This window comes from Haliotis rubra, unplaced genomic scaffold (assembly GCF_003918875.1).
Source record: "Haliotis rubra isolate DU_JTF1 unplaced genomic scaffold, ASM391887v1 Scf847, whole genome shotgun sequence".
NCBI classification, from domain to species: domain Eukaryota; kingdom Metazoa; phylum Mollusca; class Gastropoda; order Lepetellida; family Haliotidae; genus Haliotis; species Haliotis rubra.
The window spans coordinates 155174-178472 of record NW_025767576.1 but is presented as its reverse complement, the minus strand read 5'-3'; the positions used below and the strand labels follow the sequence as shown (position 1 = coordinate 178472).

General features: G+C 40.3%; 1 protein-coding gene across 1 annotated transcript; it reads right to left on the bottom strand.

Annotated features, from left to right (window-relative positions):
• Window positions 1–1673: 1673 nt before the first annotated feature.
• LOC124262609 (betaine--homocysteine S-methyltransferase 1-like) lies at window positions 1674–21815 on the bottom strand. Its single transcript, XM_046697115.1, has 7 exons — window positions 21661–21815; window positions 16063–16253; window positions 15049–15243; window positions 6717–6828; window positions 6161–6339; window positions 5737–5818; window positions 1674–3062 (listed from the first exon to the last, which is right to left on the bottom strand). The coding sequence occupies exons 1-7, from the start codon at window positions 21671–21673 to the stop codon at window positions 2830–2832; spliced, it is 1005 nt and encodes a 334-aa protein (XP_046553071.1). The 5' UTR covers window positions 21674–21815; the 3' UTR covers window positions 1674–2829.
• Window positions 21816–23299: the final 1484 nt, after the last annotated feature.

Below are 23299 nucleotides of genomic sequence, written 5' to 3'. Positions count from 1 at the left end.
ATCAATAAGGACCTGTTACCGTGAAGGTTCCGTCAATAAGGACCTGTTACCGTGAAGGTTCCGTCAATAAGGACCTGTTACCGTGAAGGTTCCATCAATAAGGACCCGTTACCGTGAAGGTTCCATCAATAAGGACCCGTTACCGTGAAGGTTCCATCAATAAGGACCTGTTACCGTGAAGGTTCCGTCTTCAGCAGCCAATGCTTGTCATAAGAAGCGACTAACGGGATCGGGTGCTCGATGACTTGGTTGACCGATGTCATCCTCCCCAAATGCTAGATCGATGCTCATGCTGTTGATCACTGGATTGTCCTGTCCAGACTCGATTATTATACGCCATATCCCTGAAATATTGCTGAGTGCGGCGTTAAACAACAAACAAACCAAACCGTTACTTGTTACCCTGACTGGCGCTCGGTATTAAGGGGATAAAACAGTTTACTGGGTCTGAAAGGGGTGTGGGGCGACGGGGTAGCCTAGTGGTTAAAGCGTTGGCTCGTCACGCCGAGGACCCGGGTTCGAATCCCCACATAGGTACATTGTGTGAAGCCCATTTCTGGTGTCCCCCGCCGTGATGTTGCTGGAATATTGCTAAAAAGGCGTAAAACCAAACTCACTCACTCACTCACTGAAAGGGGTGTCCACCTTGAACTGATAGATAGTATATCAGTAAGATAGCACCAGAATGTCCGGATTAAATACGTTAAACACAAGCGCATGCAGGTGGCCATGGAAGTGCAATAATTTATTTTACCTCACCTCACCTCACCTCACCTCACCCCTTGATCGGGTGAGGCGCGTTGTCAAGACATTTCATTCATCTCATATCATCAAAATTGTTTATTTCGTTTCTGTTAAACCCTGAGGCCGTTTTTTCACTTCTTTGCTATGATGGCTGATTAGGGCCATCAACTCGTGACAAACATTCGTTATATGCTGACGTACAAAAGAAAGTACACAACTGGTGTTTTAGGATTATTTTAAGAAACAGTAACGAAGTAAAGTTGATATATTCAAAAGTGTTTTCGTTGTGGCTTACAAATCTCAAAAACATTAGATCTATATATTTGTTGCCAAAATATTCAAATTGTGCTTTTGGGTTTTGGGGTTTTTTTTGTTTTGGGTTGAGTGTATGGAATCTAGCGGGATACAAAACTACATCATTATTATTAACATGATGCCATAACACCATGTGTGTATTTTCCTTTGTATGACAGTTTACATGGTACTTGCCATCCAAAAACACATTCGCGTGATGACCTACATACATTGGGGTAATATTTTTTGAGACTCATGTTGACCCCAGTTGGCAAAACTCTTGAAACGCGTCTTCACTTAGCCCACTTTAAACACAAAGTGGAGCCCATCTGTAAATACTCGAAAAGTAGGCGCATTTTCTGTCGGCATCGCCATGTTCAATAAAATCATAAATCATCACAAAAGATTGTTTTCCAAAGATATCAATTTCAAGTTTAGTAACCAAATTCAAATTGATTTTAAATTCATTTACCGAAATGATGTACAACACAGACTCGCTAACTTGGTTGACACATGTCATCGTGTCCCAATTTGAGTAGATTGTGTCTCACGGTGTTGATCACAGGTTTGTCTGGTCCAGACTAGATTATTGTGACTCGAGTCCGGCGTTAAACAACAAAGAAACCATTGAACAATTTCATTTCAACCAGCCTGGTTTTGTTTATTTACTCATGAGTATATTTAAAGTCGTTTCCTGTGTTTGTTAACAACACTGAATATGTAATACCCTCATACTTTTAGAGCTCGATAATAAGCAACGGGTTTTTATTCCAAATCAAGCCTACCAATAGAACCCAGCCATATTTCAATAGAATGAGTGAGCGAGTATGGTTTAACGCCGCTTTAATCAAAACTTTCCAGCAATATCACGGCGGGGGACACCAGAAATGGTCTTCACACATTGTGCCCATGTAGGGAATCGAAGCCGGGTCTTCGGCGTGACGAGCGAACGCTTTAACCACTGGGCTACCCCACCGCCCCTTCAATAGCCTGGACCAAACCAAAAGCTAAGCACTTCGTTTGTTGCGGTCTGTGTAAGTTACTGTGTTTGGTGGGCATATTCACTCACTCACTCACTCACTAGCTACGGGGATGTAGTCGGATTATACAGCTGGCAATCATAGTCAACGTGAACATTCAACATTTGGTCTCTCTCTCCCTCCCCCTCTCTCTCACACACACTCTCTCTCTCTTGTATACACAATAACTATGGGACACATGAGATTTGTGTTTGTTTGTGAGGTATAGCATAATGATTGTATGATGATTAATTTCATGATAAAATGAAATTGAATAACAGCCCCCTTCTCAAATTACAATATTATCAACTGATTAACTGGGGCGAATAACGGGATCGAATTTTCAGGCACGCCGCCGTGGTTGACACATGTCATCGTATCTCATTTGCGTAGATCGATGCTCATGATGATAGTCACCAGATTGTCTGGTCCAGACGCGATTTTTTACAGACCGCCGTCATATAAACGGAATGTTGCCGAGTGGGTCGATAAGCTACAAACAACAAACATATTTACTGGTTGATGACTTTTAAAGTACTTGCCCTGTATGTGGAGCGCCGCTGGCCATTGAACAAGTACTGACATCTGACATAAAATCCGCATACATTTGGGCTACCAAATATGTGTAAACATAATGTATGTTCTTTAAGAGCCGCTCACAGTTTTCTTTGGACTATATTAAAAGTTAACAAGAAACTTAAATTGTACACTGACTCTCCTTTGGTAAATTTCAGAATGCTGATTAAGCTAACAACTTCTTCACGTGAGGATCCTAGCTGCTTTTCTTCTTCCCGAAAAGATAGTGCTGGGACATATCGGGGGAGTATCTACTGGCTGGGGGTCTACGCCCGTATTCCTCTGCCACCACCCGGATGTAGTGAGAAGCGTTGCCACAACATAGTCCCACGTACTGCACACCCAGGGATTTGGCTTCTCGGGCAAAGTTGGCAATTTCCGTTCGTCCACACGTTTGGCTAGGAAGGTCTACCGGGAAAGCCCTCTGTCCTAAAAGAGATGTATATTCAAGTATAAGTATAAGTAAATAATATATATAAAATTACTTAATGAATTTATATTTGATATGTTCACGCGATGCGATTTGTATGGGGTCAAAATTTATCAGACAAAATACTTTATCAGCTGAAGCTGCAAATCCAGATATGTCTTTTCAACTAAATAAAATTTCAAAATGTTTTCAGCAAGGGACAATATATTTTTGGGATAAATATCCAATACATAATGTTCGGTCCCGAACCAAACTAAAAACATTTCTCGATATGGTAGTGGTCTTTCCTTTTCTGTTACAGTCTCTGCCTTAACCGGCTACTATTTATTCCCAATCATGCAGTCACACACACACACACACATACACACGCACGCACGCGCTAACACACATCCAACTGACATTAAATTTTACAAGCGCGATGTTAGTTACAATGGCATATTATGTGTCGAAAAACAACTAATGAAAGCAACTGGGTCCAAGAGTCGCGTTCAAGGTAATTGTAGCCGCCAAGGGCGAGACGTTAAACGCAGGGAACTATGTCGCCGCTGGAAATAATCCCTGTTCTAAATATATACCACTCACAAAAAGAAACAACACCCAATTCCTTCAGCATTACTTTAGTCCTGGCCATGACAGACTGACGATAGAGATATGGAAGAGTCGGGGATTCTTTAACACCTTCTGAGTAGCATATAGACAAATACACAAGGTGACACGATTAACGACTGCTGTATATAATATACTACTCACACTTTGCTAAGGATCACAAAAATTCACAACTTTACTTAAACGTAGATTCTTAATTTGAAATTGTATCCATTTGAAACTGGATAAAAAGGAATATGGTAACCCTTCTTTAGGCAAACAGTCACGTTAATCTAACCTTATGCACTTGATACATGAGTAACCATAAAAATGGTTTTCATGGCACCAATCAACCTTTTTGCAAATCATGGAACGAGTCACTGACAAGTACACAACACCTGTCAATATCAGATATGGGATCCACAAGATGCAATGACACACTGAAACTAGGATCCATGCTTAAAATAAGCCTAGATATTTAAATCTAATTTGACCCCACATCATAGTTTTCAGTTGAATCCATGATTTGATCCTTAGCAAAGTGTGAATAATACGTTGAGGCGAGACCCGTGACGCAGGTCCAAGTGAGGATGAAGAAGAAGGTCGGCGGGAGCGGTACTGGGTTTGGCTCTGCCAGACTTCTTAGGTTGACGAACCAACTTCAACGGCTAGAAGGGCGCGACCAAAAGCAGACGTATCTTGCTCTTGGTCATCCGCTTCTGAAGTACCCTGGGGTGAACGCATAAGCAAGATTATTGCCAGCGCATCGAGGTCTGGGATGGGAGATACGAACTTCAGAAGCTGGTGGTTGAACCTTGTGGCGAACAGGTCTACTTGGGGCCGTGATAGCGGGTAGATCATCGACTGGAAAATCTGGGGAAGTAATTTCCATTCCGTCGAAGACGGGCTACAGGATCGGCACAGGGCGTCGGCGATCTCATTCTTTATGCCGGGAATGTGTCCGGCTCTGTTGACGATATCGAGTGAGTCAGATGATAAAACTGAATCGTCCACTGTAGCAGATTCGCCGAGCCTGTTGAGCCCAGACGGTCAGTATTTCCAATACTTTAATTTGCCAGTTTCCCATCAGGGCCTGCTGCAGCCTGCAGGATTTAGAATCTACAGGCCCTGAATGAAATCTGCAGGCCAATTTTGTTAAAATCAAACCAATAACAACAAAATAGACTACACTGTACACAGTTTCACACTGTTTTCAATTAGCGAGAGAGAAGTTTTTATTTGTAAAAGACTGGTGATGACATTCCTACGTTCAAAGCGCTGAAATACCAGAAAGTGAAACTGTAAGTATCGTAACATGATGGATCATGGATGATTCCCGAACGTTAATAAAGAAAAAATAACATGGGAAAGATTCCAGCTGAAAACAACCAACATTGACAGATAATTTACTGAAGGTCATAAGGGCCTGCAAATATTTGAAACTGCCGGCCCGATACAATAATCGCTGAGCCTCCGGGCCGGCGATTATTTCGAACGCTGCAGACGGTTCATGTAACCCTCTCTTCTCATTCTCTCAAGTACCCGTCCCTGTTGCCTTAACCAGGAACATTCGCCTTGGTGTGTGTGCGTTCGTGCGTGCGTACGTGCGTGCTTGCATTCTTAGTGACGCGGCATTCGAAGACCTATGATAAACTATACTGTTACGATAGCTCGTAATGTTACGAACACTCTGTGGCTCGGAACCCTGTTTTGCTAGCCCACTGAGATACCATGGACACCACACTCAGACACAGTACACGGTTTACGTGCAGTCCTTGTGACATCCCTTTAATGTAGGTACACGGTAGGTAACAACGAGTCTCGGGTGGTCTTGGGTTCGAATCCCACTGGCGATACACACTTCTCATTATAATTTCATATCATTTGAAATTAATGTTGAGGAAAGTTAGAAGCGGGCTTTAAGAAACAAATGAGCCACGTTTCAAATCAAGCAAATATAATTCATGCATAGGACACAATAAGGTCCGGGTTAGATTTGGTCTTGAGCAAATCCTGCTTGCTGTAAGAAGCGACAAACAAGCAGACAAATACACACACTGAATATTTGTCAGAAAGAATGTCTTTTACCTGTAACTGGATCTTGGAGGGAATGGAACGATGGATATTCCGGGCACGTGCGATACGTTACCGGAAGTGCCATGATAGGCCCCTGGCAACAACAATAAAGAATCTCTTAGAACATTCAGATCTGAATCTCATTGAAAACGATCATCGTCATCGTCGTCATCATCATCGACATCATTACTATTATTGATTTGTTGACATGTTACGTGTTTCAGCAATGATAGCTTTCAGGATGACCACTTATGGCTCATTCAGATCTGAAACTCACTGTCCGAAGCCATTCTGGCGCCTAAAACAATCATCATAATCATCATCATCATCATCATCATCATCTTCGGCGACATCCATACTATCATTGTTTATTGTTGTTACGTGTTTCAGCTGTTATATATTTTAGGTTTGCCACTTATGGCTCATAAAGATTTACCTTGCAGGCCTGTCTGATCTCTTTGAGAAGAGGCAGCATTGTCTTGGGCCCCCGCCCACAGTTTAATCCAACTGCCGCCGCTCCTGCTTCTTCTAGCTTGCGACAGGCGACGTCAAACGCAAAACCGTCTAACGTTTCGTCTTTATCCAGGGCGACAAAACTGACCGCTGCAGGAAGTCCTGAAGAATGGAAGTCAAAGACATTGTAAATATATGATTATTGATAAAATATAATTCAGTCTGAAGACCCGTCACGATCTATGTTAGAATTGTCTTCAACAACCCATGCTTGTCGTAAGAAGTGACTAACGGGATCAGATGATCAGGTTCGTTGACTTGGTTGACACGTGTCATCGTATCCCAATCATGCCCATCAATATAATGCTCATGCTGTCAGTCACTAAGTTATCTGGTCCAGACTCGATTATATACAGAGCGCCGTGATATATCTTGAATAAAAGTGCAGTGCTGAACACGCACGCACCTACGCACGCACACACACGCGCGACATGAAACATGATTATCCAGTATATTCAGGAGAAATTCTTCATGCTCACCATTTCCATATTTGTTCATACATTCAAGAGCGAGCATGGCCTCCCCCAACTCACTGAAGGTTTCACAAACGATGTAGTCCGCACCTTCCTCCACCGCCCACTCGATTTGTTCCTGAGAAAAGAATCAGTGACAGAGTTCGGTTTACGACGCTTTGAACGCTATTCACTTTAAATACAATTCAAATGCACTGTAACAAAGGCGTAACAAGGAGTCCCAAACTATAGCTGTCGTTAAGATTTAATAGGCAATCATGTAACTGAAAAACAAAACGTGCGTTTCAATTTCAGAGAAAATTGGGAATTTGTACATTTTATAGCGTGGCTGTCGCCATTTTGGTTTATTTGAAAATTATAGCCGCGTCATCACTGAAACGAAATATACAAATCATGGGCACAAGCTGTTAATGTGTTTCAGCATTAAAATATACTTCAAAATCACCTTTATGTATAAATGGATGGCCCCATTTCGTTTCTGCGGATCTGCTCAGATCACTTAAATGTCAAGGCCATCTATGGCCGACAAGTGAGTATGATTGCCGATGGTTTTGGAGAAAATGCCTGCTTACTGTCGAGGAAATGATTTGTAGATGTTGCAAAAGGTTTTTAGACCCGTGGAATGCCGCTGCCGATCGAATCTAGCCCTACATAGGTGCAGTCAACGTGGCTGGAATTAATAAACGAATTTAAAAGGTGAGTTTTCGCTGTCTTGGCTGATCCATGATTTTGGCTTGGAATTGCGGAGGTAGCTGTTTTCGGTGAGTCGTGGCGTATAACATTTGAAATAATGATTCGATTGTGACCATTTATACCTCATTTTGTAGGGAAATCATCTCGCTTTTGATCCGTAGGCCTCGACGGGACCTTAAAAATAGTTTACGTGGTGAAATCTAACTTAGATTGAGGAGGGGGTGGTTCCGTCGTTACATCCCTTTCCTTCTAAATAGTACTAGGGTAGGGTCTATATACCTATATGTCTTTCTAACGCTGTTTCTAAGCGTGACGCACCCCTGTGAAAAAAATGTGCCAGGCAACTGAGGAAATCCACTGGCCTTCGGGAATGACACAGTTCACGTAATTGCTCCATGGAGTAGAGGTCAGTAAGCGTGAATGTCGAACACCTCTGCATCAGAATACAAGACTGTGCCTCTAGGTCTATGAAGCCACATCTTGGTGGCAGTATCCTAAATCCCAGTAACGATACTAAGTGAAGTAGCTCTAAATCCATAAGAATATAGAACAAAAGATTGACATAAAGTTCAGACTTTTTTATTAAGTAAATACAAGAAATCAGTAAACCAAACGCGGTACCGTCTCTCATCTGCGTTGGTGGACCGATGTAAGCTGCTGAGCCAGAACGAGGGTCCAAACTAATGTAATCCCTGGACATCCGTGACAGATAGGTCTCGCAGGTAATGTGAAGAGAAGACTGTATCAGAGCGCCAGAAGCAACCTTCCATGATGAAGGTCGAGGAGCAGTTGCTATGGAGAGCCATTGTTGAGGCTAGTGCCTGGGTTTCATGAGGCTTGAAGGCGGGTGGAGGTGGTAAACCGCAGAATCGTGGTATGCATTCAGAAGGACAGGGGCGTCCTGGAAACCTCAGCTTCTTCCATTTGAGCCTCGCGTGATTGACATCAAGCGCGTGAAGTTCTGAAATATGAGCAGCAGTAGCCAAGGTTACAAGGACGAAAGTCTTGAAGGTCACTTGCTCAAAATCCTTGTCCTCCAGAGGCTCGTAATCTCAGGAGACCAAATGACAACAGGAGGTCCCAGGCTGTAGGTCTGAACTTACTGGACTGGTCCATGAGTCTGTATGAGGTTCTGGAGCTCAGGAACAGTGGAGATCTTTGTACCAATAGTAGTAGCCAAAACCGAATTGAAAGCCTCCAAATAGGTAGCTAAAGTAGTACCTTTGAGTTTTCTTAGTAGCATGTGGGTGTTGCAGAAACTCGACGAAGGCGGAAGTGGGAGATGGAATACCCCTAGCCTTGCAATAATTGTCAAACCTTTTCCACTTAACCTGCCCCGCACTGAAAAGAGTCAGCGATCTGATGGGACATATCTTATTTATAGCCAATGAGCACCCTTGCTCTTTTTGGTGCGAGCAGGTTAAGGCCAAGGTGGTCAATGGCGAACGGCATGACACAATTCTGTTTGCGATGAATAAATGTACGTAAACTAATCATGACAGTGAGGTGTAAGTGTCTCCGAAAGAATGGCGACTAGCGCTCTGACAGGTGCCATCAGTTCAACATGTTTTGGTGAATGTCGTTTGTGTATACTGTGAAATAAACAAGAAAATGGGTGAGTTACCGCTACAAATTCTGAGCAGGGATTTTGGCTCGGTATCGAGAAATCACAATTTTTCGAGCTTCCGAAGACCCTAGCTCCCAAAGTACTGCTTCGATTTTTGTGCTGTATGTCTTATTTTGTAGGTAAATATATTGGCTTGAAATGTGTGCATACTTTAAATGGGATAAATACAGTGAGCATTGTTGAATTCGCCCTGAAACGAACTTGGTGTGTTGACCTCGTTACATCCCTTTCCATTTATAAAGTGCTAAGACCTGTTATTGACAGTACATACCTTGATGGCAGTTTTTAGCGTTACAAGCCCCTGTGATTGCCATGGGATGGAAGATATGAACTTCGGAAGTTGGTGGTTGAACTTTGTGGCGAACAGGTCTACTTGGAGCCATGAAAGCGGGTAGATCATTGACTGGAAATTCTGAGGAAGTAATTTTGGTGATCACATTCTTTATGCCAGGAATGTGTCTGGCTCTGGTGACGGTATCAAGTGAGTCGATCAGATGATAAAATTCAATCGTCCACTGTAGCAGATTCGCCGAGCCTGTTGAGCCCAGATGGTTGATGTAATGAAACACGGTCGAGTTTTCAGACTGAACCAGTAGTGTGGTTGATCGTAGCTCCTTTGCCCAATGTTTGATACCTAGGTACAGCTTTGCATTCTGGCTCGTTGATGTGAAGAGCCTGTACTTCATCTGACCACAGCCCGGCCAACGCATCGACGAACAGATGATGAGTCGCTGTGAAAAGCAGCATAGAGACTTCGGTGCAGACATTCCGTTTGTCTCAGCCACCACTGAAGGAGTGGACGAAGCGGTTCGGGAAGTTTAATAAGTTCCTTGGGGTTGTGGACCTGGAGATACGCGCGAGGGAATCGCTGTATAGCTGAAGTTGGCCTCTGTACGTTAGGGTTTGAGCTGACGTCAGAAGACCCAGTAACTCTTGCCACTGACATAAGGTTCTTGCCTAAGACCACGCTGGTGGAACGCACCTAGACAGGTGTTGAACATCGCCCCGGTAAATCGGAGTCTCTGGGTCAGTATTAACTCCGATTTTGCAACGTTGAGCAGCCACTCTAACTGCCGAAGTAGCGTGGTGGTGGACTGCAGGTGGCGAAGTATGACGATCGAATCTGGATACAATCGTCGATATAGCTCTCAAATGTGATGCCCCGAGAGTGGAGGAAGCTCATGATTGGCTTGGTAATTCAGGTAGAAAGCCACGGGGCCGTGGAAATTCCAAACGGCAGGACTCGCCATTGAAAATGGTTCCCCTTGATTATAAAGCAAAGGAACTTCGGGTGCCTGTATCAATCCGGATGTGGAGATACGTCCTGGAGGTCGAGACTGATGAGGAAGTCTCCCGCTGCAGAGGGTAAATCATCAGAGTCGGGTTCCCGATGATGGGCAACTGGTAACCCTTGGTCAGGATAGTAGATAAGAGCCATGCATCGCCATGAGCGTGAGCGGCTGACACAACATAACTAGGAGAGGAGAGACCGTCTTTAATCCTCTTCAGGCTCTTAAAGCCATGATCAAGAGTAGTAGCCATATGTGAGATGCAGGGGCGTGGAGGCAACGTAATAGTAGCCAAATCCTTAATATTAGTCGTAGGTAGTCCTAACTTCTTCACTATCCATGCAAGGTCGTGAGAAGGCTGTACTTGATCCAAACTACCCTCAGGGATAGACAGGTGAGAAGGCGCTGAAGACGGAAGGTCCACATGATGAGTCGAGGCGCCCGAGAGAAGAGCTAGATGAACGGCCAGTAGCTGAAGAGGGAGCTGGTTGTGATGAGCGCGAAGACTGACACTGGGTCCAAGCTGATTTTCCCATTATATTTTATATGACAAACGGAGGAGAATAACTGAGTGTTACAATACGTCCGAACGGTAGTGCGACAAGAAAGAGAATGATTGTTCAGAGGTAGTCACGTGGGTACGTAGTGGAGCATGCTGCATGCTTCGGTTGGAGGTTCGGTAAGTTGCCCAGCTGGGAGAAGCAGAATGGAGTGGACGGCCGATTAGACAGAGGCCTTAGGAGAAAGTTTACAGTCGTTCAACTCAAGAGTCGAAGTAAGACAGGTGCAGATCTTGAGAGAGGATAATTTTAAAAATTAACTATTTTATTATCCATATGTGTTAGAATAAGTGATAACATATTTTCGATACGTAGCACACGTGTAATAAACCCTAGAGGCCATTTCATTGGCCGGTTGAGACAATCACGTGACATCGGAATGTGGGACTACTTTTTTCATTCATAACTGTTTACTACGGATACAATGTTTACTACAACTTCAGTAACTCTCGTTTCTTCCGTCTGACACATATATTTATGATACAATGTTTATTTTTATTAGAAAGTGAATTATATGGTAATTAAAATCGACGCTGTGTCACGTTTTACATGTATTTGTCAGAATTTATCTGTTTTAAACTGGCGCTAGATTTTTAATCCTACAACAGTTCCTGTCAATGCGCAGCGACCTTGACCTTCCCGTACTTATATTCATATTCGTGTACAATGTAAATAAAGATGTATGATGACTGGACACATCTGAGTATTTTGGGTTTTTTTATACATGCATACATCATTTGCTCACACATCCATACTTTGTATAATAATACAAAAATAAATCAATTAACATTGTCAGTGTTTACTCTTGAAAACGATTTTCATATGCTTTCCATTTGTTATGGTATTTCAGAAACCTTGCTTTGCTGTAATGTTCTATTTTTTCTATCTTGCAGTAAAATTTCAATTCATTTTGAAATACGGATAGACGCGGTATTCGGTTTGTTTATAGATATGAAATTTACCTAATACAATTATCAAGTCAAATATAGCATCACTGTGGAAGGATTCTGAAATACCAAATAACACCAGGTCACAATGGAATACAATTTTGGTCGCATGTGAACATTTCAACATAATCCACTGAGATAAGATTCTTCCAAAAAGATTCACTTTCTGTACATGCTCAAAACAGATGGAGCATTGATTCAGGTTTAGATTTTGATTGCTATCAACAAGATTCATCTTAATTAAGTATGTGTGGACTGGTATAATTCTATGTCATAGCCTGTATTGCATCCATCTTAACTTAGGATCTGATGTACATTTAAATGCATTGTTAAATATGTTTGACCAGTTTAATCTTACTAATATTTCGTCTTCCCATTTTTTCAATTATCCTTAAATTTTCTTCAATCTGTCATAACAAAATAATATTTTCTTCGAACCTCTTTTACATGAAAGCAACTGAGTAATGCATACATTCTGTGATCTATTTCGTTCTATAAAATTAACTTTGTCAAGTTTCAATCTTTTCAAGTATTGATAGATATTAATCATCCTTGAAAAACCAACAACAAAACATTGTTCAAGAGGAATAAAATCTCCATTTGCATTCAACAAGCTGCCAATATTAATAATATCTGTTTCATAAAATGTTTTGCTAAACTATCATTTTTTATTAATATATTCTTCTTATACAGAAGTGGTTCTCGTAAGAATCCTTCATAGGTAGCTGGTCTATGGTTACTGCTGCATTTAGCAAAGGCTGCAAAGCTATCTTTCTAAAACATATTAGGAGTATCATTTGATAACATCAATGGACAAACATTTCCAAAAAGTGTCAAATTGTAACAATTTGGAACAGTAGTAAGTAGCGGGTGTTTCCAATTTTTGTCATAATCATCATTAATCAATGTCCTTATCCATGTCAACTTCAATGCATCAACATAAGCAAATATAGTAATCAGTCCTAATCCTCCTTCTGTAACAGGTTTACAAGAAACAGTTCTTGTAATTCTGTTTAGCTTCCAAAGGAAACTAAAATGAATGATATGTAGCTTCTTAAGGGAGTATCCTGGTGGATTTGAAAGAGTAAGAAAAAGGAAATTTAACATTGAAATTAGACTTATAAAGACTTAATAATAGCTATTTTCCCCAGTGGAGTAATAATCCTTTTGATCCATTGTTTAATTATTTGTTCAATTTCATATATTTTACTTGCAAAATTAAGTTTTGTCATCTTATCATAGTCAACTGAGAACATAATACCTAGAATTCTAAAGTCAGGATTCCAATCAAGGGCCAGATCTGATCTATATTTAACCTGGCAATGCTTTTTCGAACCTTTCCAATCACTCTGTGACTTGTCATAATAAATCCTCAGTCCAGAAATTCTAGCAAATAAGTCTAATGTATCAACAACAGTTTCAAATGATGTATTGGAACCATCAAGTATATATTCAGTGTCATCTGCATATTGTGCAATCAGGAACTCTATATCATCAACTTTTATGCCTTTTATATGCTTTTTTCAAAGAGCAGATAAAACATCAGCACATAGGAGAAAAATGTAGGGGATAAAGGGTCTCCTTGTCTGCAGCCACGACAAATTGGTATCCAAGGTGACATATTTCCATTGATTATAAGACTAGATTTAAAATCATTATATAAGACAGATACCCACTTTGAAATACTATCACTAAAACCATAAAATTTAAGTGTCTTCTCTATAAAGGACCATGATACAGAATCAAATGCCTTCTCAAAATCTACCAGTAATAACATTCCAGGAACATTGTTAGATTCTGTAGAAAGTAATAAATTACAAGTCATGTATCATACGTATGTTATCCCCAGTACATTTGCCAGCCTTAAAGCCGGTCTGATCATCATCTAAATTTATAAGATTAGGGAGAACTCTTTTTAATAACTTATATGAGGATATTAAAGAAATTAACACACTCGCGTAGATGTCATATTGTTTTTACAACATTCGTACCAGGGAAATATAATTTTTTAGACACTCGTGTTGTAAATACAACATGGCATCTACCCTCGGGTATAAATTAGGGATGCCACGATACATCGATGCATCCATACTTTTTGTAAGTCGATACGATTATCGATACATTCAAAACTGTATCGATATTTAGTTTTAAAAGTATCGGTTTAAATATGTTTATGTATTGTTTACATTTTGCAATTGTATAATGTTTTTTATGTTATGAGAGTTATGAATGATTTTTTTCATGCACAAAGATGGGAAATTAGAACTTTTAATCTCTGAGAATAAAAAATGTTGATCTTTTCATGGACAATTATAAACTATGAAATATTCATGTTCAAAATGTAACTAAATTATGCAATAATGCCTCGAAAATAGGTATCGTGATACGTATCGAATCGTGACATGGGTATTGTAATACGTATCGATTAATGAAAGTTACATATAGTGACATACCTAGTATAAATCTCTAATTTTAAATGATAAGTAATAACAAAATCTCTGGGTACATGTAATATAGCACAGACTACACTTTTCCTGTTTTAGCAAGTCCCTGTATCCTAGGGGGCGGTGGGATAGCCTAGTGGTTAAACTGGTGCCGATCCAGGATTTCAATAAACTCTTCAGATAGATGCGATTCGAACTTGCTCCCAAACCTTATCATGACCTTCAACAAAGGTTGGCGGTGGGGTAGCCCAATGGTTAAAGCGTTGGCCTGTCACGCCGAAGACCCGGGTTCGATTCCCCACATGGGTACAATGTGTGAAGCCCATTTCTGGTGTCGCCCGCCGTGTTATTGCTGGAATATTGCTAAAATCGGCGTAAAACCATATTCACTCACTCAACAACGGTTGATCTTGGTTTCCGGATATGAGGGGTTAATATGTGAAACATACCCGGATGTCACTTGACACAATTCATAACTTTGATTCAGGCCTTGTATTCCAACACTATTTTTCAAAGCTACCTTACTGAAACAAGTCTAAACTACTTATATTTAAAAATGACATTATATGATAACGAGGTCACCATCACTAAATGATCCCTACTTTTGTGTTTACATTTACTTTGTGCTTAAAAACATGTTTTAAACGAATATTTTTTTTCAAAATGACATTTAATGATAACGACACGATTATTACCTTTATTTATCGAACCAACTGCACTGCATCGTATCAAAAAACACAAATCGCAGTACCGATTCTTTAGAAATCAGAACGCTCACCTTAAACATGGCTTCCGTCGACTCAATGGCGTCCTTGTTATCCCTCTTGTACACCGTCGTGTTGGAGAGATCTCCCGCCATCAGCGTCCCGGTGTCGTCTGCTACCTTCCTCGCAATCCGCAAAGCGTCCCTGTTCAACCTCTCAAGGTCACCTTCACGGCCGATAACTCTTAGCTTCTCTCTGTGACCGTAGTACTGTAAATGAAAATGATATGTACTTTGAAAAAAATGTTTTGAAAAAAGGTAGACTTTTAAGGAGAAATAGATAATTGTTCGCTGTCCTTAAAATATACCCAGTGTCTGTCAGTTATGGGAATAACCTGTAAATAATCCGGTCGGGTATTGGCAATCTTGTGGTTGAAAGAGTGACCAACGATCTAAACATTCTGGACACGATTCGTACAAGTCGAACAATGTGATCAACCGACCAATGAACACCTTCGCCCTGTGAGGTATGGAATATTTGGGACCTTTTCTGCTTCTCCAGCGACACATTTGAGACCGTATTACTTTACATGACATGTGTTAAAACTACAGATTCCCAATTACAAATAGGAGGCAAGAAATCAACCTTCAGTACAAAGCATAAAACATCGTCAAATCCATATATAGTTGACATCGATGCATCATACTGCTTGTCTCGGACTACAGATGTCATATATTCGCTAGGTTAAAAATGTTTCGATTTTAACGTTAGTCAAGATATTTCACAAAGTTTGAAAATGAATATGAATAACTCTTTTGCAAAAGCGATGGTATTGCCCATATTGCTTGCTCAAAGTATTACAATGCCTTTGCATAAGAATTGTACAACACTTATATAATTTCATGTTTTCATAAGTATGATGAAACAGTTGAAAGTAAATTAAAATGATGACAGTTTATAAGAAACGCATCAGTATCGTCTTTGTGTGAACGGTTCGATTTAGCTGAAAAGGATCATTTACTGATATCATTCAGTTTAAGATATGAGTTGTTAACACCAATAGATTCGAACTGTATACAGAATTTTACCGTAAATGCCATACAAACGTCACTTCCGGCATTGATAAACTCTTCGTGGAGACCTTTCACCAGATCCGGTCTTTCAATGACGACTTCCGGTACAAATGCTCCGGCTCTCAACAAGCCTCTTCTCTCAAATTCAAACACATATCCCTCCGCCACAACAACATCCTCCTTGTCTTGTAGACGCTGAACCAGACCTTTGAAAGAGAAGATGGTGATTCAACAGTCAGAAGTGGAATGGTGTCGTTTTCGTCGTTGTATGCAGTTTGTAGAAATAACAATATCAATAGACGGAACACTAATATTTCGCTAATATATAGAAATTGTTTTGTAAATAGTATTGTAGCCATAAATAGTCAACATATATATATATATGTTCCGTTACTTTTTACTATCAGCATGTCTTCACCAATGAAACGTATTACATGACATCCGTGAGTGAATGAGTGGGTTATTTTTACGCCGCACTCAGCAATATTCCAGCTATATGGCGGCGGTCTGTAAATAATCGAGTCTGGACCAGACAATCAAGTGATCAACAGTATGACCATCGTTCTACGCAATTAGGATCCGATGACATTTGTCAACCAAGCCAGCGAGCCTGACACCCGATCCCGTTAGTCGCCTCTTACTACAAGCATGGGTTCCTGAAGATCAATTCTAACCCGCATCTTTACGGGTATGAATGCATTAAATACATACGAAATGTTTCTGAAAGCAAGTAGTCAACCCAAATTTCGTTTGTGGCATTTCGAAATGATCTAATTGTGAATGTATTAGTAGCGTCAAATTTATTGATAACCATATTTCTTGCTATTGTTCACACACCAGTGTCTGTGGGTTGCAGTTAATGGAACCCTGTGCTTAAAGGACTAACGATCCGAGAAGGTCCGGGTTAGACTTGGTCTTCAGCAACCTGTGCTTTTCGTAAGAGGCGACTAACGGGATCTGGAGGTCAGGCTCATTGACACATGTATAGTCTAGGCTTCATCATAGGCTTACGAATGTCGCTTTAAGGATCGGGACCCTGGTATCACAATCCGATGAATATGTAAATTAGGTCACTCTAGCCACCTATAATCTGTCAACCTAACTTTTGGGACTGCATTTTTTGCAAATATCTTTTTTGTTATCTGAACGTTTAAGCTTGTAATTTATTGATCAAGCAAAAACTGCATCCCTTTTTAGGATTCAAGACGTACTTCCTTCTATATTCTGTCAACCTTACTTTTGGGACTGCATTTTTTGCAAGTATTCTTTTTGTTATTCGTTTCAATGTAAAAGTGTTTACATGTACCTTCATGTTTCTCCGTGACTTAACATGAACCAGATCTTTCACAAAGTGACAATTTTGTACTGGATACACGCTTGTATCTGATTCCAAACTAATAGTTAACATATTGTGTATCTAGAGAGGGCGATATCATGTTCGATCTGAAGAATATTCTTAAGATTTCGTGAAGACACATGTTCATTTTCTGATGGAATGGTCTTATTACATCTCTCACCACTCTGAGATTAAGAATATCCAACACATTTGAACTTCTGCGTTTTGAGTGGACCCCCAGATTCTTCGGATCCATTGATGAACTCTCAGGGGAGATAATCATGTACAATGTTGTACGCGGTATGTTCAAGGCCTTCAGCGTTCTGTTTGTAAATTGTTTTATTGGTAGGAAGGGAACACCCCTTTCAGCAGCTTCCTTCCTAAAAAAATCATAAACGCTTTTAATCATCGTCTTTGCGTTATGAGACAACATAGTTCACGTTTCTGTCAGGGCCGTAGCTACCATTATAAACAAAGGCCGGGCTTACACATGATTTTTGCTAAAAAAATATAATATGTTTTTCTAATTCTTGCCAAAAATACCTACAAACACGTTATCAGAACAATTTAAAAAATGGTAATACCTCTATGAATCATATTGACTACAATATTCTTCGATAACAAAGCATTACCAATACAGTTACCATGTACAGTAAACATGTTATTTTTCATATCTTAAATTTGAAAGGTGTCTTTCTTTAAAAGATGGACCCGTCAAGATCCGGGTTAGAATTGATCTTCAGTAGCCCATGCTTGTAGTAAGAGGCGACTAACGGGATCGGGTGTCAGGCTCGCTGGCTTGGTTGACAAATGTCATTGGATCCCAATTGCGTAGAACGATGGTCATGCTGCTGATCATTGGATTGTCTGGTCCAGACTCGATTATTTACAGATCGCCGCCATATAGCTGGAATATTGCTGAGTGCGGCGTAAAACTAAACTACAGTTAACTACCATAGCCCAGTGACAGCTGAGTTAGGCTAAGAAGTATGTAGGAACATGATGTTATCTCAACCTTTCTTGGACTTTGCGTTGTGTACTTTTAGTTTATAGGTGTGTGTTCGAGTTGACTTGTTCTCTACTCAAAACTCAGTGACCAGTTATGGAATCGGGCATAAAGCCTATTGGGAAATAGGCCGATTGGAGACAAAATGAACAATAACAATAGTTTATTACACAAAAATAGGTAGAAAAAAACTAACAAAAACCTAACAACTTATAAATGACACAATTATCTCGCTCACATAGCTTGATAAAAATAATCCCGAATAATTAAATCGTTTATGACATTATATCATTGTTTAATAAATCTTGAAAAGTATGTATCATCATATTGAAAGCACAAGGAATGTAGGTAACATTATTGTTTTGGCTCATGTGTACTTTTTAGTAAAGATATTGCCATGGAAGGTGAGAGATTCAAATCCACGCATGTGCGTTTGTTTACATAACGCTGTCATGGGTTTAATTGAGTGGATTTCTGACGATCTTGCGGGCTTGTTATGGAGCGCTTCCAATAGTTTTAGGAAATGTAATTATAAATCGCTCCTAGTTTCAAAACTCACGGGCGAAACAAACGTCACCAAAATGATTTTTTAAAACTTTTTATCGTACACTAAGTGATTATTTATATCTGTAGTTCACACTTTCATTATTCAGCATGTTGTAAATCCAATAATTTTCCAAATATGATTGTCCAATTTCCAAAATCTGAGTTTGTTGTTTTGTGACATGTTAAAAAGCGAGGTGACGTTTCTTTCGCCCGTGAGTTTATATCATATCTGTATGTAACTGATCAATTTTAATCTTGAACATTGGGCATATATATTTCTCATCTCTGGGAATATTTTATTCTGACTTTTTTTTTGGTCATTCATGTATTTTCAGCGAATTCATTTAAAATTCCACTTGGGGTATGACAACAAGGTTACACGAATGTTCAGTGTGAGAAATATTTTAAAATCATTTTTGAGTGTCTGCTCTGGGATTTAATTTAGCTGAATTTTTACAACTCTCATTTGCATATTCAATAAAACAAATCCCATTTGCGACTATTAAACCCTATTTAGAAATATAATTGGAAATATAAGCTGAACAGCTGGTAGTAATTACGTTAGAATATGTCTTTAACAAATATGTGTTTTCTCCTTCTTTTTAGTTGTATCACAGACGTTTAATTCTTTATAATGAATAAGTAAAAACCAAAATAGCAATACAATGTACGAGTGCTTCGGTGATGTTAAGAGCCAGAGGAATCAAACAGGAATAGAGTTATCGTTCTTGTTTAAAGAAGTTCTGATGTTCATGCACCAATATTAAATCCTTCCTAGGGGGCACTAGTCGCTATACGGCTTGTCCCGGAATAACATGAGTTTGTCACGAATGATTGAATTCCCAATATTCTGTATATTCTCCTGGTATGTCCATAGCTGCTAGATCAGCATCCGTCTGAGAAGCCAGCTCAGCCTAACTGGGCTTAGACACACTCTCCTCTGAAACAGCTTCTGAACCAGTCTCCTTCTTCTTCTTGCCAATAAACAAAACCTTGTACAACAAGAAGACAAAGTCATCAATATCCACCGCAATGGCAAAATACTCTTCATGATTATGTCTACGAGTTATGACTATGTCAAATATTAAGGTGTGTATATAGAAAAGTGGAAGGAGAGCATTGAAAGGAGCACTATCACCAATTTCAGTCTAAGTCAAACTTGTTGCCATGGAAACGCCAAAAATATGTTATTCAGAATTCCAAAACTACCAAAAGGCACCAGTACACCGCCATACCAATCTATGTGCCAAGTTTGGTGAAGAAAGAGTGAACGGTTTTAGAGTTCTGCTCCGGAAAAGAGCACAACCACCAATTTCAGTCTAAGTCAAACTTGTTGCCATGGAAATGCCAAAAATATTTAATTCAGAATTCCAAAACTACCAAAAGGCACCAGTACATCACCAGACCAATCTGTGTGCCAAGTTTGGTGAAGAAAGAGTGAACGGTTTTAAAGTTCTGCTCCGGAAAAGACAAATGTGCACGGACGGACGGACGGACGGACGGAGTCCATTTTAATACCCCCCGCAAAACGCGTTGCGGGGGATAAAAAGGTAGGCATCCAAAGTTAGATTCTTTTGACATCAGGGTCATCAGCATAGCTGACCTACATTTACGAACGTTGATCTTTATGACCCAACACTACCGCTGTTACAGGTCATTGGCTCCCTCCCTCTGCAAGCCTTCCGCGTTCTGCTGTTTATTTTGTTGACAGTTACATAGACAGATTCTTTAATACAAATGCATAAAATCGGTGATTTACAATGTGATTAGGTTGTCTGACAAAACATCCACTTGCACAGTTTGAGATCGATTGGGTCATTGGATGAAGAGATATTTACAAAAAACCGGGTCCACATGCATTTCATGCCAAACTATAGACATTGAATCCAGAGAGCCAGCACTCTGAGGTCACTTATATTGCGCTCTAGAACGACCTCTGACATGGGTCCGAGTTCATCTACTGATGACGGACGTCTCCGCCAATCAGAGCCTACCCAACATATTTAGCGCCAACCACGTGGCCTACCCAATGTACTGTATCTAGCGCTACGATGTGCAGAAACCCCGGTCAAACGGTTGTTCCGTAGTAGAGCAAGTGAAAAAATGTGCTACAAGACTATCCGATACACTGGCATGCTATATGTGGTACGTATTGTTTGAATATCCCTATAAGAACCCCCTGCTTACACTATAATTTATCCCAGTAAAGGTAACTTTTTTCATAGGCGATCACCGTGACATTAAAAATAGGTTCCTGTTAAGCCACGGAGAAACACGAAGGTACATGTAAACTCTTTTATATTGAAACGAATAACAAAAAACATATTTGCCAAAAATGCAGTCCAAAAGGTTAGGCTGATAGACTAAAGCCTAGATGCTCGTAACTCGTTTATTTATAGACCGATACCAAGTGCACAGATGCTAGTGACCCTATTTCCACACAGCCGCCATATAGCTGGAATATTGCTGAGTGCAGCGTTAAAAAGTAAACAAACAAACAAACAAACTAAATACTACCGCTTGGTCTGTGAAAATAATACAAACAAATTACTTCCAATATATTGAAACGGCCAGTGAGGTGGAAGATTTAGACTAGTTCATTCAGGGCTAGACAGAAGAGAAAATATGGTTCAGGGACTGTGAGACAGACGATGTAATTCAATACAACGGAATAATTGCACCAGACGACAAAATATAGTGTTCTTTCCTGTGAAGACATACTCACCTTTGACTGGCATGATGTCTTGTCGTCGATGCTGTTGGTTTAGTCACAGTGGCTGGTGAAGTTGTTCCCCAAGTAGGTCGCTCTGCACAAACTGAACTGCAGACACGCAGCGTTACTTGAGGGAGTTGAAGATGCGTGCAAATAGGTCCAGTTGACAACCAGTCCTCCCGGACCATTGTCAACCCTGTAGTGAGTTACACATTGTCTTCTCGGACTCTCGCTCATGGATTTCCAATCAATACATTTTTGTTTGTTTGTTGTGTAACTAAACGTTTGTTGTTTGTTTATCTAACCGTTTAAGCTTGTAATTTATCGATCAAGCAAAAACTGCATCCATTTTTAAGATTTAAGAAGTAGTTCCTGCTATATTCTGTCAACCTAACTTTTGGGACTGCATTTTTTGTAAATATCTTTTTGTTATTCGTTTCAGTGTGAAAGTACTTTCATGTTTCTCCGTGACAACAGGAACCTATTTTGATTGCCTTTTAAAATGTTACCTATATAACTATCATTATTTTTTCGTGATTGTTTTGATCCCTATTCGAGGTTGGGTTCATTGATGTAATGTCGACACGCGGCATTGTTCCAATGAAAGTACTGTTGATGTCCCCTATGTAAATAATCACTGACCCAGTACAGACATGAACTATGTTGTCCCACGACTCAAAGACCATGAGATTAAAAGCGTTTTTCAGAAAGCAGAAAGGGGTGTTCCTTGTTATCAGCAGCGTGTGAGTTGAGTTTATCAATGGTTAGGCTCAAGGCATGACATATTCCCATCACGACACCAGGCTTTTGACGCGACGCTGTAATGTGCGTCCAATACGCACAGACAAACACAATACGCAGAAAACATACATCCACTGCCTCCGTGAACCACGTGAGGGATGCACAATGATATGGGGCGGTGGGGGTTCCTGTTAGCCTGAAACATGTGGGTGCAAAACCAACCTCACTCACTCACAATGATATTCTTTGGCGAACGGGACTTTAATTTTGAGAGGAAACTCATAAGGCTCCTGTAATTACAATAGTTTTACGGTTCAGGTTCCAGATGCGCAATACGACCCCGTCGTGACAGTATACCTTGATGGTAACGTTACGACCTGTCGTAACTCTATAGTTTATCATAGTTTATAACCCCCACCCCTCTTAAAATCATCACTCACGCACACACACACGCACACACGCACACACACGCACGCACACACACACACACACACACACACACACACCAGCCATAAATTATGCACGGTCCCTTACTTTACAGGACCCGCATATTTCTTTTAAGGACTATTGATTTTAGTTCCTGGGGGTCGTCTGTGCGGTTAGTTTTGTAGGTCGAGGTAAAACCCTGTGATATGTCAACGTGACACAACCTGTAACCCACTGATTCCCGTGTCGTTCAGCGATTGCATCATTCAGGTCGTCCACGCCCACGTGTATGGTTGTCCTTGTGTTGTAAGTGCACGCCCTTGAAACTGTCGACGCTACTAAAGTGCATCAGTTGGGATGCCATGCTCTGCCTGATAGGTTCAGTTTTCTACTCCGTGCTAACGAACTAACGTGTATACCGAATTGATTGTTTTAGTACCGGCTTGTTTAACATATTTTAAATGCGTATGACGAAAAATGGTTA